Source organism: Acanthochromis polyacanthus, chromosome 7, assembly GCF_021347895.1.
Source record: "Acanthochromis polyacanthus isolate Apoly-LR-REF ecotype Palm Island chromosome 7, KAUST_Apoly_ChrSc, whole genome shotgun sequence".
NCBI lineage: Eukaryota > Metazoa > Chordata > Actinopteri > Pomacentridae > Acanthochromis > Acanthochromis polyacanthus.
In genome coordinates this window covers 11,249,675-11,269,176 of record NC_067119.1, presented here as the reverse complement: position 1 = coordinate 11,269,176, position 19,502 = coordinate 11,249,675, and the positions used below count along the sequence as shown (strand labels likewise).

The 19,502-nt window shown below is 39.9% G+C and overlaps 1 protein-coding gene across 1 annotated transcript in view; it reads left to right on the top strand.

The window, feature by feature from the left end:
• Window positions 1-19,502, top strand: part of si:dkey-215k6.1 (transmembrane protein 132C) — a 297,116-nt gene that overhangs the window by 95,633 nt on the left and 181,981 nt on the right. The window contains exons 2-3 of the mRNA XM_022191477.2: window positions 2,494-2,912; window positions 5,170-5,747. Of these exons, the coding sequence (XP_022047169.1) occupies window positions 2,494-2,912; window positions 5,170-5,747 (997 nt within the window). The remainder of the gene's footprint in view (window positions 1-2,493; window positions 2,913-5,169; window positions 5,748-19,502) is intronic.

The window sequence follows — 19,502 nt, the reverse complement described above, 5'->3', positions numbered from 1 at the left end:
CACAAACACACATGTAGACGTTTGCACCTCAAGGACACCCATACTGATGAGGAAAGAACGGGGAATGAAAACCTGAAGCTTACTTTTTAAGCTATTGTGTCCAAACCAATTGACCTATCTGTCATGATTACTTCAAGCTACATTTGAAAATTCAGATGGCCGCATTTCAAGCAACAGTTTTTTTGGGAAGGGGGGGGGGCTGGGGACTCTAAAACTTCAAAGATGAGAAGCTCCAAAACATGACTCTTCATGCTGCCGGCATAAATCTTCATAATGTTAACCTCTATGTCAGGTTTAGTGTAACATACTTTTGTCCACTCTCCTGAAGACTCTTATAGAAATGTTTTCAGGACCAGCATGAATTTAAACAAGAAATTTGTATTTTTTTTGTTTTCTTACTTTCTTCTTGTGAGCAGCTATCTGGGTTTCCAAAGCATTTTTGATGCAGTGCAATATATTCATAGATTCAAAAGTTCTTCTTGGATACAAGTTATTCGTAGCCAAGTGCATGCAGTCAACCTCTATAACATAAAAATGCCAGCATCTCCAATCAGCCACTTTCCTCTGCGAGCACATTTTCTCCAGATATTCTCCCGTCTTTCTCTCTCTCTTTATCTCACTTTTTTGTTTTCTTCTTCCTTTGCGTCACTCCCCTTTCCTTTATTCTATTGCTCTCTTGCAGTCTTCTTTTCCCTCTGCTTGTCTCTCTCCTTTTAAACTTATCCCTACGTGCCCACGCACCATAACCAAACCAGCCTGCTTATTCATGTTACACCGAGGTATCACTTTATTTCTCTGCTATTATTTTTTTTGTGTAGTCGCCTCGGTATGACTTGCCCCAGACAGCGCTACGCTGTCCCACCCTCATTATATTTTCACACTCTGCTTCCCTAGGACACAAAAATACACGCATACACATTTCCACACGAACCCTACTGCTATATGTGTATGTGATTTTTATTTTTTTTTTCTGTGTCAGCAGGGGTTCAATGGAAATCAGTCTGTCTATTCTTTGTATAGGAAAATGCATTATTTTATTGTCTGTGACATTATTGCAGAAGTAGACTTTAAAGTAGGGTGTTAATTTTACACATATTCAGATCTTTTTCCTGCTGTTCTCACACAAAGATCAGCACTGTACACTGCACATGTCAAATCTCAAGAAAAGCATAGTTTGTAACAGCCTATTGGAGAGCAGGAGACTAGCCATAGCTCAGCTTCCCAGCAGTTTTACTGACCGTTTTTGGTGAGATATGAAACTTGTTTCTCTACTTAGGGATAATATCTACATTATAGTACTGTTTAAGGAGGCTACACAGACAGATGATAAGGGACCAGGGCAATGCTAGGCTGTTTCAAAGCCTTGTCAACCTGGGTTTAAATCATCAAGTCTCTCTCTGTAACGTGACATATTGTTGAGTAAATCAGCGATAACCACCTTTCCTAAACTAGGCCACGCCCGCTACAAACCATAGAGAAAAGCACAGAGAACAAAATCTCTAAAAATTAAATGTGAAATAAGTAAAACTGTTACAACATTGGTGGAGCAGTGCACACATTTGAAATTTTGCTGGATTTTACAGTTACTTAAAACCAAACCCTGGCGATAAAGGAACCAAGCTTGTCCTGAATTCCACTAAACCACAACATAATTAACTGTGGCACATGTCGACATCTCGCGAACATTCACATTCAAGGAGGTTACCATAAGTTGGGTGGTTCAGTGCCTTGCATAATATAATGCTGACAAGCTAAACAGATGGAGGATAAAGGTTAGTAAGCAAAACTCCCTCCCAACGCAGCACAGTCAGTGGAACCTTTTGTCCTCTTTCTAAATGAGATACTACTCCAAAACCCCAGTAATCCTCAGCTCCAAACTCCCAGTGTTTGTGAAATGTCTGGTAAATACACCGTGCAATGAATAAAAAAAAAAGAAATGTAAATATATGGAAATAAACTGCCAAAGAGCAATATGTCATTTTTCTGATATATGCTGGTGTAACGCGTTTCCAACGGGGATAAAAAAGGAAATGATGCATTAATGTAACCCCTGATGCTGAGTCTATCACTTGTGTATATATATTGTGAGCTAATGTGTTTATGCTCATTTCTCCTTGTTGAGAAACTGTTGAGAAACCCAGTGCACTGCAGTGTTCGTTTGTGTCAGATGATTGTAAAACGTGGAAATTTATGTGGAGAAAGCTGATAGATGTGTGGATGCGTTTATATCCGTGTCTATATGCAGTAAAAATGCACTTCACAGGTCAATAAGCATCCAATTTATACAATGTTGACTTTATTTTAGTAGAAATTAGCTGCTTGGGGGTCAAGTTAAAATAACTCTGTTAGAATTACAAGTTGTAGACAGTTATTAGATGTGTTTCATGAAAAGGATGTATTTTACAGGTATAAGGCAGCTAATCTTTTCCCTCTCTTTTCTGCCTGTTTCCTCCTTTTCCTTACTTCCTATTTTCCTCCTTTATCTTTATTCAGTGTCTGACAGCGGAGCGGGAGCAGTAGGCGGTGGACCAGGTGGCATGCAGGACTCCTCTCAGCCCCGTTTCTCCTCCTCCCTCCCCACCTACCTCCCCGTCCAATGCCAGCTAAGTGGCGCCGACTCCGCCTTCTTCCTCCGGGAAGCCAATCAGGAGGTGATGCGAAATGGCAGCCTGTCATCGCGGACCGAGCCCTTCTTTCTCCACCAGCTAGAACCGGGAATCGCCGCCCCGCAGTCCCTGCCGAGCATCAACTGCAGCTACGGAAACATGAGCATTGAGCAGCCGATCCCAGTGGAGCTGCTTCAAGGCCCACCACCCCACGTGATGCTCTCCACCAACCAGGTGACACTGAACTGGAAGGTCAAAGGTCAAGTGGTGGTGCCCAAAGTGGGGTCAACAAGGCCTTGGATACAGGTACTGGTGGTTTCATGTGTTAGTTTGGTATTTTTACTCATACACATATTCAAAAATGCACGATCAAATCCATAGGAAACATGTCTATTTGCTCATGCATTCTTTCATTATAAGCCATTATTGATTACTTGGAGCTTGTTAGATACTGTAAAAGAAATCCATTGTATTATTTAAGGATAAATGCATTGATGTTGCAGAGGGAAAAACAAGGTTTTATCTGCAAAACCTACACTAAATGATTTTTGGCCACTTGTAGCAGTGGACTAGCCTAGCTGCGCTAGACAACCCACGGCAACGAATTTAATTCTCTGCCAGGGTGGGTCTAGTTACCCTCCATAAGGCTTGAGGTTGGATGCTCCTAAAACTGGCCGGACCAATCACCATGAAGTGTAGAGTCCGAAGGCGGGCGTAACTAAGTGACGACAAAGGCGCGACGATTCTGACAGAAACAACCGGAAACAACTAGCCTAGCTGCGCTAGACAACCCACGGCAACAAATTTAATTCTCTGCCAGGGTCGACAACAAAAACGACAACAGTCGTTGAGCTCCATTAGCACCGACTCTGAATAATCTTTCTGTTAACATGTCTGTAATATACTTGAGCTTCACCCATTGACTGAATAAATAAGGCTTCACCGAACTCCCGCATCCTCTGATTTCCGGCGCTCTAGCAGCCTATTCGTTGCGCTGATTGGTTGTATACCTACCCAATTGCTGTAGAATGATTTGATAGACAACCTTTTAGCCCGCCTCCCTCCCTGTCGAGCGTGCCTAGACCCTTGTGTCTTCGGAACATGGGTCTAGCGCGACTAGGCTAGCAGTGGACAGTACTGCTGATATAGAAATATTTAATTGTTTATTTACACATCTAGCAGAAAGGTAGCACATTAGTATTTCTTGTTGATATTACTGTAATTCTGTGATCAATCTCTGGCAATTTTGGTTTCCTCAGATACCTGAAGGGAGAAAATATACATCTCTTTAGCAGCAAGATGCTCCATTTTTGTTAAACTAATGTCTGCTTTAGCTGGATAACAGTGAGAATGAAACAAAACAATATGAAGTTGTGGGCTGGAAAATGAAAACAATAAATTCTGGCATTAAGCAGCTGCAGAGTTTGATGACAATTCCCTTTGGCTTTACCAAGATGAGCCAATGCTTTTCAGATTATGGTCCACTATTTGCACAAAATAAATATTCTGAAAAATCCAGCTTTAAAGAATTCACTTGTTTGTGAATATGCAAAAATCTGTACAGCAGGCCATTTTTTTCCACAAGGATTTGGTTGTGGACTTTCACAGAGATCCCCCCCACCCCCAATCATCCCACCCCCACCCCCAATCATCCCCACTCTGTCAGTCAACAACCAGGCATTAAAGAGAGTTGAGTCATTCAAATACCTCAGAACAATCATTGATCACAAGCTCACCTTCCAACCAAACAGTGAAAGCATCTTTTCCAAATGACAACAGCGCCTCTTTTTCCTAAGGAAACTCCGCAAACTTCAGGTTCACCAGTCAGTTCTAACAGCTTTCTACAAATGTTTCATTGAATCAGTCATTACCTTCAACCTCTCAGCCTGGTTTGGGTCCCGACTCACCATCCATCGCAATCTAAACAAAACCACAATAACGAGCAGTAAAATAATTGGACTCGAGCAAGAACCACTCATCAGCATCTACAACAGAAGCACAAAACTTAGGAACACAGATAGCCTCAGACACCACTCACACACTGCACAGCCACTGTAGTCTGCTCCCCTCAGGTCAGAGACACAGGTCACTCATTTTTAAGGCCAAGAAAGCCATGTCAAGTTCCATGCCTACAGCCATCACACTTATGAATGACTGAGCCATTTTATTTATTTTACTACCACCTCTTTAGAATCTTTTTAATGATTTATGTATTTGGAACCTCACACTTTTGTAAGGATAACATATACTCTTTTAATCTTAAATTTTTACCAGGCTTTTTATCTATTATCTCTGGTATGTTGGATATGTTGTGTGTATAGTATGTTGCTTGCGTTTATTATGTATGTTATGTTGTTGTGTAGGTGAATAATATGTAAAATATACGCACTGATGCTCTGGCACAAATGAACTTCCTAACGGAAAAATAAAGTTCCTTGAATTTGAAGGTGTTAGGTCATAATTAGTAATTTACACTGTCTGTTACAGTGTAAGTAAGATTGATAGTCTTTGATGGTGCAATGTCTTGTAGCTGTCCAAAGACATGTATCTGTATTCTTCTCAGGTATTGTTTTACTTGGTTGGGCGGCGTTGGGATGAGCCCGATCCGCCTCCTCCATCCCTCCTCCCATGTGTCAGAGCCTTGGCCATCCGTGACACCAGCGAAGCAGCACCCTCGGCAGGTTGCCGACTCGTGGGACCATCTGGCATCTGCGTCGTCCGTCTGGAAATTCCCCCAGCTTGGTTTGCACCACCGCAAGTGAGAAAAAGACCTCCTGAAGTGGCTCTACCATCAGTGGACATCTATTACTCAATTATACCAGTGGAAGGGGCCGGTCAGGAGTGTCCTTCCATCGTCAATGAGCCGTGGAGAGGTCAGAGTGCAAACGTCGGGCCTTTCGGAGGCCTCGGCTTGGGCCTCGGAGGACAGTGGAGCACCCTTATGGATGGGGGTCTTCAAGACATGCTGAAAGCTGGTTCTGTAGAAATGAGTGTTGGTCCAGTTTCTGCCAAAGGAGAGAAACTGCAAATAGATGGAAATGTGGAAGTTCTAGTGCCACCCAGCCCGGTTCGGCTCGGCAAGATCGTGGCGTTCGGCGTCTACATGAAGACGGATTCAAACACAGAGCAGTTTACACTGAGGTGGGAAAACAAATGCTTTCACAGAGCTTACTACTTTAGGTTTTTATTTGGTATTCTGTTCTCTTTTTGTCTCCTTTCACATTTGAGTTCTCTCTCTGATTCGTCTTTTTTTTTTTTATCATCTCCATTTATTCGTTTCCTCCCCATCCGCAGTCTCTCATCTTTCAACACCGCCGCCTCCTGAGGTTGATGGCTGTCACCTTTGTGTACTCAGCCTCTTTCAGGAGCCAGCAGTGCAAATAACAACTTCATGAATATTCATGACCGATCCAAGGAGAAAAGAAAAAAAAGAACAGAAAATGAAAAGCAGGTCGGGGGGAAAGGGTGTCTGAGAGGGATTGAAAGTTGTGCAGCCTGGGAAATAGAAGAAAAGGTGTAAAATTAAAGTAGTTCTTGCAGGGTGGTGCCCATAGTGGGTCTCAGGTGAGCTTTAAGAGGTCAGCTACTGTACCTGGTTTCTGACAAAAGCAGGAAACTCTTTTCATGAGCTTGTTTCCCAGGAAACAATTTCCTTTTCTGGAAAACTATAAATTTACATCCCCTGATCTGAAGTAAGCATGCCGATCTGTATTCCATCTCTGCCTCATCATTTCACTGACTTTCGGGATTTCAGGCTGACAAATGACAGATGTGCAAATTTATCATTCTATCCAACCGACATCCCAGTGCACATCACCATGGCTGCATATAACATTACTATTACAATATACCCCTATAAGAATTAGAATTATCGAGATCATTTTAGAGAGCGGTTTTGGATATTTAATTTTTTTTTTTTTTTTTTTAAATCCAGCCTCACAGTGATTCAAAGAAACCCTGAAACTTACTGAGCACAGTAACTGGCATATGTCAGGTGGCTCACATTTTTCACATTATTCTCTCAGATAATTTGCACTGAAGTTAATTTTTCGTTGTGAAAGTCACATTTGTGCAGCAAAATTTATTTGGAACCGCTTGAGTTTCTGTGCATTTGTCCCTGATTAAAACACCATTCCAGTAATACGTGTGAGCCAGCAGAAGGCTGAGCTGCCTCTGGAGAATGTCTGATATTATTAATTTGGATTTCCGTAATGAATGATGTAATGAAAGATTATTGATTGTTGAACCAATGAGGTTTGGGATTGTTCAGCTGAATTGGAAGTTATGGTAACACTTACTTACAATAACTCAAAGTAACTTTTTGATGGTGAGGACTGCTTAGTAGGTGCAGTAGTTAGCTCACATAGTTCTGATGACTTTTCTGATTGCTGACAATTTTATTTGTGTAATATTATTATTTCAACATTCCATTTTCACACAGCGTTAATGGCCAAACAGCGTTTAAAGACAGAGTTTGGGTTTCTGGACAAAGATTCATGATATTTAGCTCTAGTTAGCATACTAGGATAGATAGCATGTGCTTGTTTTACTCTCCCTGTCAATCCCAGCTCCTCATTTCCCCTCATCTCCTTTCCCCCTCCCTTTCCTTCTGTCCCATGCACCAACATGAACGTGCACGAGCATAGACGTGCACAGGACATGCTAGAATAGAGCTTTGTGCATCGGTCCGAACCACTTTCTTTGTTTCCCTGTTTGCAAAACTGTTTCTGTTTTTCAGTGCACACACAGAACAGATTGCCTTGGATTAGAAATACATACTCCATCATTAACGTATTCTGGCTGATAAGACCTGTTCTTTGAGTGGACTGGGACAAGGGTAATGTTCTATATTATACTTCCATTGCAGAGCATTTCGTGGACCTCTATGTGATACTTGCAGTTATGTAATTAAGGACTAATTAGACTCTGTATTGCAATAGGGAACACTTGTAAGGAAGAGGATCCTTAGCAATGAATACAATTACAACAATGATATCACAACAAGCTTGAGGGGTTACTTAGCAAGAAGTGTTTCTTTATTGATGTGATACAGCTTTTTAATGGGATGCTCTAAGAAAATTTCCTATATGTTTCCCACAAGATGCTGCTTGTTGTCGTGCACAAGAATTCCCGAGGTCAAGTCGGGACACTGGAGGAAAAGAACAAGTGGCTAAACTGCACCGCACCTTGTCCTGACAAACACACACACATTGTTACCAAGACAGATGGAAATAAATACTCAGCCAACATCCTACCCACGTTATTCCTCTCTGCCATGTGAACACACATACTTCATCCATGGGCACGCCGGGACGCTGCACACGCTTGTTTGCTGTGTGTTCTATGTGTGTGTGTGTATAAAGCACACACGTACCTGTAGAAGTGATGAGGTGCCCTCTTTGGTTCCCCCCACGGACACTTTGTCTCCGTCTTCATCGTACAACACCCCTGTTTGTGTGTGTTTGAGTGTGTGTGGCACTGCTACAGAAAGATAGCGAAGAAAAAAAATCACCCTCTTCTGTTTTCTGGCATCATCGCTTTTTTTTTTGTTCCCCCTACATGCTGGTAGGACATGCTCTATTCTGTTCTGTTCTATTATGTTCTGTTGCAGTTTTTTCTCATCTCATACACTTGTCTATTTGTGTCTCCATTTTGAAGAATGTCCAATTCTCTCATTCTACTCTCGTCTTTGCATCTGAGATGAGGTGCATGTGTGTGTGTTACCCACGGCTCTTGCCCTCTGCCCGAGCATACAGTCCGATGGATAATCTCCCATGTTAGAAGCACAGTCAGACATGTAATAAGGCTTAAGTGGATCTCCGAGTGTGTGCATGTGTGTGTCTGTGCTCGTGTGTGTGTGACACATAATAAGCCTTAAGTGTGCTCCATTACACTGAGGTGATGTGATTACGATAAACTGCTCAGGCGATGGAGGGACACGGAGGGAGGACAAGTGGAAGAGATAGACTAGGATGGAAAGGAAAAGGGAAAACGTATTAAAAAAAAAAAGTCTTAATGAGAGAGATGGATAAAGAAGAGAAGGCAGAAGCTTCTTTCACTTGCGTGCCTTCCTCGCAGCATTTTCAAAAGAAAAGAAAGGATAAGATGCAAGGCTGAGGAATGAAGGCAGAGCACATTTGCCAAATTGGATTGGGCATCTTTTCTGTATCACCTGTCACTGAGCTCGTAGTCTCACGTAACCATACATGATTCTGTCACTTTGGGATGAGTCTACCAGTCTGCAGCTGAAACTAGGCTTGTGGCTGTCTTTAGACATGCAGTGCTGATAAGGTTCCATTGCTAGTCATCTTCCACCTGAGTTACGCTTTGAGTCACAGCTTCGGCTGTGGTTGTTTTTAAGTATTGCAATTTCATTCTACCAAAAAAAAAACATTGAAGTCAAACCTCAACTGTCACCACATACACCTCAGTTGTCCCTAAATGTAACTTTGTGTGCAAAATTAGATGCGCTTTTAAACTGAAAGGGAATTTTTCTTTAAAGCTATCCCCACTGTGCTGCCCTGTTGTTTATCCTGCACCTTTCATGGAACAAAACAATAGTTGACTATGAAAATAAGAGATAAAATACATATTAAATCAATCAAACATTGCTAATATGTTAAAAAAAACCATACAAGATTTAGTGGTGCATCACTGTTATTCAATCATTCTCAGACTTTCCAAGTAGTTGAACTTAATTTAAATGTCCCATTTAGTGAAAATCTGTTTTGTTGTTTTTTGTGTCCTAAAAACTGGGAGGTGTAAAAACCAAAAGGCTGTGAGAGTTTGAGTTGCTTACTACTGTCATCCAACTAACCCTCTCTTAACTAGATTGCCTCCTACCTTTGCAAGCTAGTCACATTTGTATTCTTATATTCATTTTCTGTGTAGAAGGAGAGAAACCAATAGTCACCCTGCTGAAAATTGGAAAATTTTGCCTTCTCACTGCCTGCTGCTTTCAAGCTGAACCATTCAGAATGAGCCGTTGCCTCTCAGTCTGTTAGAATATTTACTTTCTGGAGCTGCTTCTGCTAAAATGCCTCAGCCATGAGCAAAGCACATCAAATGTTCTGCTTTTGACTGCAAGAGTGAATATGAAAGTCTTTTTGCACTGCTAGCGTTCGAGGAACTGCAGGAAAATCCCTAGTGTTGGCATGTTATGTGACTAATGTGGCTGATGTTGTAATCACATCAGAGTTTTCTGGAAAATGTAAGGCTGAGGAACATTCGGACCTTTAAGAAATATTGGATCAGTTAGTGTGTTTTCACAAAGTGCTGTGCTTCAGTGAAACCTAAACTCAGGCTGTACCAATCCATTATGTCTGTTTGCTTCTCTCTTGCTCTCTGTGTTCACATTTATTGCAGTCTAATAGAGTCAAATTTCCAATAAAGCTGCTTCCATTTACGCATTTTTCTGTTTCTGTTGTCAATCAACAGAATGAGTATGAAATAGAGAATGAAATGCAGACCTTTAGGACTACCTGTGAACCGAATGTCACTTCAGAGCTATTACCAAGCTGATGTTCTGCACTGCTACACTAGTGATTGTACAATTGCGATGTTGTCTGACAACCTCAGCGTACACACGAGCTACAAACAGCAGTTCAGCAAATTTGGCAATATTTTAATGTCAAATGGTCATTTAGAAATGATAGAAAGTCCTGTTTTCACGCACTCCTTTACGTATGTCAGCTGCTGTTTGGTCACCTATTTCGTTCCATGCTGTCAAACACAGAAGCAGAGAGAGTATTCTTCCTGAAGGGGGCGTGGTTAGCAGCAGATCAGCTATATGAGGAGCTACAAACACTGAAACAGTCCATTAAGAACAGGGCTAAGACCACGAGTTGTACAGTCATGGTAAAACAAACCATCTTTGCAGTGCTTCAGTACCTTGCAGAAATGAAAAATTGAAAGAGTTTTGTTCCCTATGCACAGGAACACAAACTGCTGCTCCATGACCTTGTGACTAAATGAAAATGACAGATTGAATAAACAGAACACACATGTTAGATGAATCTGCAATTGTTTTTTTGATTCTTAGATATTAATACACAATGAAAGAACACTAAAGATAAAAGGTCAAGCTTAAATGAACTCTCGCACTCTTTGTGTCCGAGTCTCGCTTCACATTGAAAGGCAAAGAGAAGCGCATGAAAAGGTAAAAAAAATATATATATATACTTTTTTGTTGAATGAGAAATACCAGAGAAAGAAGTCAGTGCTTTTGTGTGTATCGTGTTATTCAGATAACATCAGACACTGTGATTTCAACTTGATTTTTTTTTTAATAAGAAATGTTTTTTTTTTTGTTGTCACAAAAGAACCCATTTCCAGCTTGTTTGTCCAGCTTGTTATATCATCATTTTTCAGTTTAGCTGCACATTTAAGTTATTAAATCATTTTCAGTGCCGTAGTCCCTGCCATGTTTCTCTTTCTCACTGCAGGGGAAATTAAAGTTCTCCTCTCTTCCAAGATGCATTTTGCTGATTGGAAGATCATGAAAGATGACAGAACAAGGAGATTATGGACACAAGCATCAAATTAGGAGAAAGAAAGAGGGATGTAGATGGCAGACAAGCAAGAGGGTTGCTGGTTTCTGACCAAGAAAGTCTGTGCTGTGGGGTTTTTACATTGACTCCTTGCAGATGCTTTCTCCAATGTAATTTTGTTTCCATCTCCATTTCTACATTTACTTCCTCCATAAGGGATATAATTGTCATATCTTCGTGTGTATCACAGATTGACAGACCCAAAAGTCTAAAAACCTATTTTATGAAGCTGTTCTGGGATGATTGTTTTTCAAAAACTAAAAGCTCAATGAAAAGTTACTTTTGGAGGCCAAAGTCTACAGTCTTAGGCTGCCCCATAATGTTGGTGATTATTCTGTTGATGCCACTGTATGTAGAACAATACACGATGCCAACATGGCAGCACATTTCATTCATTTCAGACATGCCACAGCATCATGAAGACAAAAGAGAAATTAAAACACACTAAACAAAAAACAACCGAACCAAATCCAGAACCTAAACTAATGTCAGAAAACAAGAAGGGTGAAGTTAAACTTATCAACCCCCTCCATGTCTGTACATCTTGTATCTTACTGTTTCCTGTTTACATCAAACTCTACACTTACACAGCTCTTTAGAACACCCAAGAACACATTGACTGTTCCACATTATTTTATTTTTCAAGCTATTTTTTAAGAATTGTTTTATAGTTGTGCTCATTTTGAGGTCCTTGTCCAGACTGTTCCATAAGTTTACCCAAAAAACTGACAAACATCTATTCTTCTTGAGCAAATGGCTTTATAAAATCCAAATTTCTTCGTAATTCATGACTTGCAAGTTTGCTTCTGAATGCTTGTTGAATGTTATCAGGGAGTAACTTGTTGCTCGCTTTGAAAATGATTTGCACAGTTCAAATTTAACTAAGTTAAAGACTTTCTAAGTATTTGCTTCGGAATACAATACTATATTAGTGTGCTTATTTCACACATTATGTTTATTCTCATAGTTTTTTTTTCATATGTTTATTGGATGTAATGTAGTATTATATGTATGAGCAAGACTTTTAAATTCAGAATGTGTCTTGTCTTAAAATAGGAAATAAAGACAGTTGAAAAGAAAGAAGAGCAGCACAAAAGAGACCAAGATATACAACCTTCTTCAGCCTCGTTCTTTTTGCTCTGTTGCTTTGTGCACTGTTGCTGAAACCAAACAATCTCAGCCAAACTCTTGAACCAGGCCAGGCTGCAGCTCTGCTCTCAGAAGCTATTTCATCTAATGTCCCATCCAAACTACCAGTAAAGTGGAAGATATTGTTTCGGTTGTGATCCTAATTTCAACAATTGTTAACCAAGCAAGCACAAAGTGGCTTTCACTAACTCTCAGTCTCATGCATTAATCCAAAACGAGTGGAGCAGAAAACTTTTCCTCGAAAGTGCAAGTAAAAACACACATTTCTTAGCATGCCTCAGCTCTATAATCACTCACACCACTGCTTGTAACTTGAAAAGGTGGGAAAGAGGGTAAAAGTTGATGATGAATTCATGTTGTGTTGTGTGGAGATGTAGTTCAGTAAACATTCAGCCAGCGTTCAAATGTGTAGAAACCCTTGGAATAGAAGTTAGACACTTTGAAACCATGATTAACTGAACATTTCAGCATTTTTTCCATCAGCAGGAATGTTGACAGACCGAGGGTCAAAGTGATTAGTATCTCGCTCATTAAAAAGCTGTCATCTTGAACCGTGCTATCGTTGTTTGGTTTGCTAATTAGTGAGATGATTACTGATGAGGGGATAAATGCTACGTGTGTGTATGTGTGAGGGGATATAGATAGAGATTGAAACAGCGATTATGAAAAGGCAAACAAGTTGTTTTTTTTCAGTTTGTGTTCTCTCAGATTCTCTGTTTTCTTGCACTCTGTAGTCATGTAGTCTTTTTTTTTTGTAAAAGTCACAACAGCAGCCTTACTAGGTCAGACCTTGTAACAGCTCGTCACTTTTATCATTCAGCTATTACACTGGCACAAGATGATGTTTAGTGCGGCTTCCAACAGTTTCGAAAGTGACACTTAAAAAGATGCAATCTACTCAGAATTTGCAGGTTTGATGGCAAAGATTTGGATTTTTATGGACTTGAGAATATATTAGTGATTGACCAATATGGGTTTTTCAGGACGGATGTTGATGATTTATAATCAGAAAAGGCCAATATATGTTGGGGCCCAATATACATTTGATGTAGTGATTCAACAGCATGTGATAGCAGAGAACCTGTCATTCATAGCTTGACTTCTGTATTATTAAGTTTAACTATAACTGAATATGTAAACTAGAAATAGAAATGATTAAATTAGGATGCTCTCGGCTGAAGTGCTTCTGCTGTTCTTCTGTTTTCTTTATCTTTTCTGTCACTTTTGTTGCACACTAAGCTCTATATCTTAAATCATTATTCATTATTGCTTTCCAAATTTTGTTTCAGGGTACTTTGTCTGCCTTCTAACTTAGCCGCTGGCCGTCAGCATAGCCTTAGCCACTGTGAGAATAGCTAATTCCCTGCTTTGTGGCAACTACTTGTGATTCTTCTTCAGCTTTTTCAGTCTCTGCGTGACAGATATTCCTGATACCACAGAATGACAGCAGACAGAGTGAGGTTGAGATTGATATTTGAACAATCCCTATAATATTTATATAGTTTTCAAAAATGACTGAAAATTGGGATGCTGGCATCACAGAGTAGTCGTCCCTTTGCACTAACGATGAGATAACGAGGCAGCTTAACAGGACAGTAAGGGTCAAACATTGTACGCATCTTCTTGTACTGTTTGTCCCATGTGATAGAAGTCCAGTACTGTGTGTGACAGTATTGGCCAAGACACAGTAAGAATCCTAGAAGTCACTGAATGACACAAAGTTGTCACTTTAAAGCAGCATTGTTCCGTATTCCATTACTAAAAAGAGCTTATCTGTTTTTGCCCTGTTTCTGATGTATTTTATCTTTTGTTTTTGCCGTGTGTCTTTGTATGCCAACTGAATTTATCGTTCCTTTCTGTGTGTGTTTGCCTGTGTGTGTGTAGGGATTAGTGGATTTTTCCTGGGATCAGAGGGGAGATGTACTTCTAAGGACCGGTTACGCTTCACGCACACACACACACTTTGCCCTCTGTGTCTCACACACACACAAGGCCGAGGATGCCTTTATTCCACAAAGCTCCACCATCGATTTCACCTCAAATGCTCTTTTTCCGGCAAAAAGGCAGAATCGGTTCTATTTTGTGTGTATGTTTCTTTGTGAGAGCGTGTATGTGGTCTCGAGGAAACAAGATTGGTGTTGTACATCGGGTTAGTTTGCATTCAACATTGTGCGTTATGGGGAAAAAAAAATTGTTTTAGACGGGGCCCACCTCGCTTCTGTGGACAAAAAGCAGGTAAATCGTTCGATTTTAAAGTGAAAACTTGTTTTAGGTTAAAGTTAGGTTTAGGAGAAGGTTGGAATACAGCTTAGGATTAACCCTCTGGGCTCCAAGCAGTTTCTGTCCTCACATTATTGTCATACAAAGTTCTGCATTTCTATGGAAACAGCACAATCCTGGCTGCAAGTAGAGAGAAAATTTTAAAAAAGGTCCTTTGTGCAGTACAACAATGTCATAATGCTATAAAGATTCTAAAAACAGGCAAAAAGAAAGTTGAATTTTGTTGCTTTTTCATTTTACACATTAAAATGTGCTACATTTTTGTAAGTGCTCACAGAAAATGTAGATCCAACATGCTATGGGTATTTTACTACGTTTTGAATTTGTTTCCATTCTTGCCTCATATTTGTTCTTTGTATACACAGCCTGCAGTTCAGCCCAGTTTATCTAAAACATACCAGAGTTTTTGTCATGTGACTCTTGGTGACAGCGGAGTTACTAATGGCACTGCCAAATGCAGAGTTGATTTTATTTTATTTTTTAAAGAATGTGGTTTGTAGAAAAGGTATATTTTGTAGAATTTTTATAAAAGATATTAAAGTGATCTTGATAAGATGTCCCAACTTTGAGCTTAGATTTGATTAAGCTAACCGATGGAACAGCATGTTCCAGATGACTAGTTCAAGGCCCGTCAGAAAGTTAGAAATCCAACAGCTTTTTCAGCTTTTACAGTTTCTGATGTGATAAATGGGGTCATTTTTCAACATAGCACACCTTCTAAGTCTACAATGTTTTTAGATTCAGGAGGTTAGATAGTAGCTATAGCTAGAGTTTGGCTAAGTCAATGTGATATCCTCTGAAATGACTGAAACAAGAAGTGTATGCCCAAATACTTGTATGTGAATGTGTGTACAAATAGTACGCAGGTTTCACTGTAGTGTGTGTTTGTGCTCTTCTCAGTGTCTTTGTTTGTCCCTGTAGTTCAGTCCGTTCTGTCATTCATAGTTCTTCATTCTCTGTACTGTTTGTTTGTGTTATTTGTGTTTCACTGTCTTGCTTCTCTGTTGCTCTTTGTGTTGACTTTTTCAGAGAACAGTCCAAAGAAATATGAATGATTCATGATTCACAATGTGTATCTTCTCACTTTAGGTATAAGTGAACTGAATGGCCCATTTCTGCAGAAGTCAGTGTAACCTATCTAACATATCTAAGCCAGTGTCTCCCACCTTTGTCTTTTTTCTGCACGATATCTCCGTGTCATTGTCTTCCTTTGTGTCTGAGACTTTCTTCTTCTATTTATCATATTCTCGACAGGAAATCTTTCATATCCTTTGGATCAGAGATCACTCCTTTGTCCAGTCTCTTTTTCAGTCTGTGCTACTTCCAAAGCAGCACTCTAAATAATCACCTTAGCCATTAAATTGGACTCAACACAGCATGTACTCAGGTCTGCATGTATATGTCTCTCCAGCCCGTTACGCTCTTGCAGCTGTAATATTCTCATCGCACTGCCACTTACTTGTTGCTTTAACATCCATCCGTTCTGTGAGTAATAATATGCTTGTTGGATTCAATCTGAATTAAGGAGGAAGCGGCGAAGTAAGGCTTGGCAGGTTAATTCTCTGTAATGACTTGTTCATATTTCCTTTCTTAATGTAATCATATAATCTCTTGTTATTCTGTATCAGTCACTGGAAAATTAAACAAGTAAACACAGGAATAGTTTTGTCAGTTAAGAATGAAGTTAAATAGCATTGTGATGAAGGAACTGAATGAGAATTATTAATAGTAACCATCGGTAAACAAGTGAGCAACATGAGGTATATAGTAATATTAACTTTATTAATATAGCATCCTTATAAATTGTATGAATTCAAGGTGATGCAGCAAGCAGGCATCAGAATTTAAAAATGTATAAATAGTAAATATATAAACGAAACTTTATAAACAAGCAATACAATTTTAAAATCAATTCTAGTGAAGGCAAAAAAATTGAATCGTATCATAACTTACTGTTGGAATAACTTAAATGCTTTTGATTTTGGAAAATAAAGTCTATAAATGTATTCCATATTGATACCAGATTGCAGTGTATTACAGATATCAAATCTGAAGGGTATGACTCTGTGAATGAATAAATTAGAGAAATATGCTGATAACAAAAAATGAGATATAAACTGACAAACTCTTCCTCTTATCCTGCTCAAACATAAAAGCTGTGCTGTCATATGTGCTATGATAATACACTACGGATCCAGTTGAAAATCACTGTTCTTTGTAGATTCCTGCAGCTGTTCTTAACTACAGTACACATTTGCAGTTTCCTGAGCTGGTAAAGCCAAAAAAGATGCTTGTCCAAAAAGCACAAATGACTGGTGAAGACAGTTTGAAGCCCCCCGCCCCGGCTGATCAGCCAAATATTTGTGATTAATGGGGCCTGAATATCCGGAGCCCACAAATTGTTATTCGGACCAGCCCGAGATGGAACTGCATACTATATGGAATTCCAGGACAGCTTTGGTGTTTTGTATAGCTGTTACAGGGTGTTTCATTTAATTGTTCTTCTTTAGTTTGAACTGGAAAAAGACAGAATCCAAACGAGCGTGCATCTTGAACCTGTAGTTCTACGGAGGGTAGTTGTTCAAATATATATTTTTTAAATAGTTTATTGGAGACTTGAAGCAAGTACAACTTTTATCAAGGACGAAATCATCTGAAGGACCAAACAGTAGTGGTATTATCATTTTTACACTTACCTTGAGAAAGTGGAAAGCCACACGTTTACAGGCAAAATATGACAAATTGCTCCAAACGCACAAACACCAGCTTTTCTCTTTAACCCACACTGCCATCCATCCATCCATCCATCCATCCATCAATCCTCTATACACAGCTTAATCCTCATTAGGATCGTAGGGGGCTGGAGTCTATCCCAGCTGACTTAGAGCGAAGGCAGAGGACACCCTGGACAGGTTGCCTGTCTATCAGAGGGCCACACAAAGCCAAAAAGCACACTTACATTCACACTTATGCACAATTTAGAATCGCCAATTAACCTCAGTATGTTTTTGGACTGTGGGAGGCAGCCAGAGTAAAACCCACATGTAAACATGTAAACTCCACACAGAAAGATCCCAGGCCCAGGCAGGGAGCTGTACGGTGACATTGCTAACCGCTGATCCCACTGCCACTCAGTTTCTGTTTATTCCCGTAATCCACTCTACACTATCACTCAGTCTACAGCATTCCTCCTATACGTTTTCTTTTCAGCTTCCCTGTCACCGCCCCCCCTTTCTTCCCTCCTTCTCCTGTTTTCTCCCTCACTCTCTCTTTCCATCTCAAATCAGTCCTGAATATTCATGAGGGTGTTATTTGCATTGCTGGCTCCTGAAAGAGGCTGAGTACACAAAGGTGACAGCCATCAGCCTCGAGATAGCGCCCCGTGTTTGTGCATTTCGGAGCCGTGCATGTGTGCGAGGGCAAGGAAAATAGACAGAAAGAAGACGCAGAAGACGAGAAGAAAATGAGGCGGGAGTGACGGAGCAGAGTCTGAGAGAAGGAGGCGACGCTGTAGTCTCACTTACCAAATGATTGGCATTATCGCCGAAATTATAATTAATATGTCTCTGAGTGTGAGTGTGTGTTTGAGCTGAATTAGACACTTTTTTTGCCTTTTGAGCCTCGTCATTGATGTGACAGTGATCCTCTTTGCACATGCACAGCTTCCATACTCTCCTCTTCACACAGAATTCACCATCTCTTGCTGTGTTTATCGACTCCCGGCACTCCTCCTGTCTCCTTTCTTCTCTTTGTGCGCCTCTATCATTCTTTGAGTCTGGGTCTCCCAACGCCAATTTGAGGATGCTTGATATGCAAATACCTGGCCGGTTATTGTGTTGTGTTTTATTGTTCGTGCCACTCCTTGTTGCAGGATAGAAGAACCCCATTTAGAAACAGGCCTCCTCTATGCTGCTCCTGCATTCCCGTGTGCTGGCGGATGCACCGGTTGCTCCTTTTGAAACTAAGTGGTGTATGTGCATGTTTTTCGGTGTGTTGGAGCATTTACCTCTAAGTTACCCCAGGAGTTATTTAAAAAAAAAAAAAAAAAGAGTTCGGGGATAGGTTTGTTTTTGTTTTAACAAGCTGAGGGAGAAACAGTTGATATTTTTGCTAACAGACAGAAATCCCCTCCTGAAGCTTCTTTTTTTTCTTTTCTTTTTTTTTGCTAGAACATTTTTATTTTCTTGGCCTGGGACCCAGGCTCATGAAAACATATTGTCTGTTTTATTACTCTGGGACCCACTTGAAATAAGCTACAGATGTTCATATTGTAGGAGCCCCAGTTTTTACTGCATACTGGCTGAACTGCAGCTGCACTTTAGCTCCGTCTCCAAAAGGGAGTTTCAAAGAACTTACCAAACGTTGTGTGGTGTGTTGCCGGTATTTTTTTTTTCCTGAATAAACATTTATTTTGTTCTTGGAAGTAACTATGGATATAAATGCAGCTTTTCAGTTTTAAACATTGTTTTGAAGAATCCCATTTTAGAAGCAATGTGTCACAACTGACTGACTTTATGAATACAAAAGAATACAATACAATACATATTTTATTTATTTTAACTTTATTTATTTTTTATTGAATACAATAAAATTAAATATTATAATATTGTCTTTATTGTACAGGAGAGGAGAATTAAAAAAAAAAGCCCTGTTGTGTCATTATTCAGGGATTTGAGAGTCAAAAGGAGGCTATACTTCTTGGTTACATGTCTGGAATTCAAACATTACTGTATTGTAGCCTTTGCAACTTTTATCTGCAACTGAGCTTCAATGTTTTCTTCCCACTAGAGATGAATGGAGGCAGTTTTAGCAGATCCACAGATATGACACAAAACCTAAAGGGCACTACACAGAAAATGTCAGATTTTTCCAGCAAACATGTTAGGGTTGTTTTACTGACTTACTGTCAATGATATAT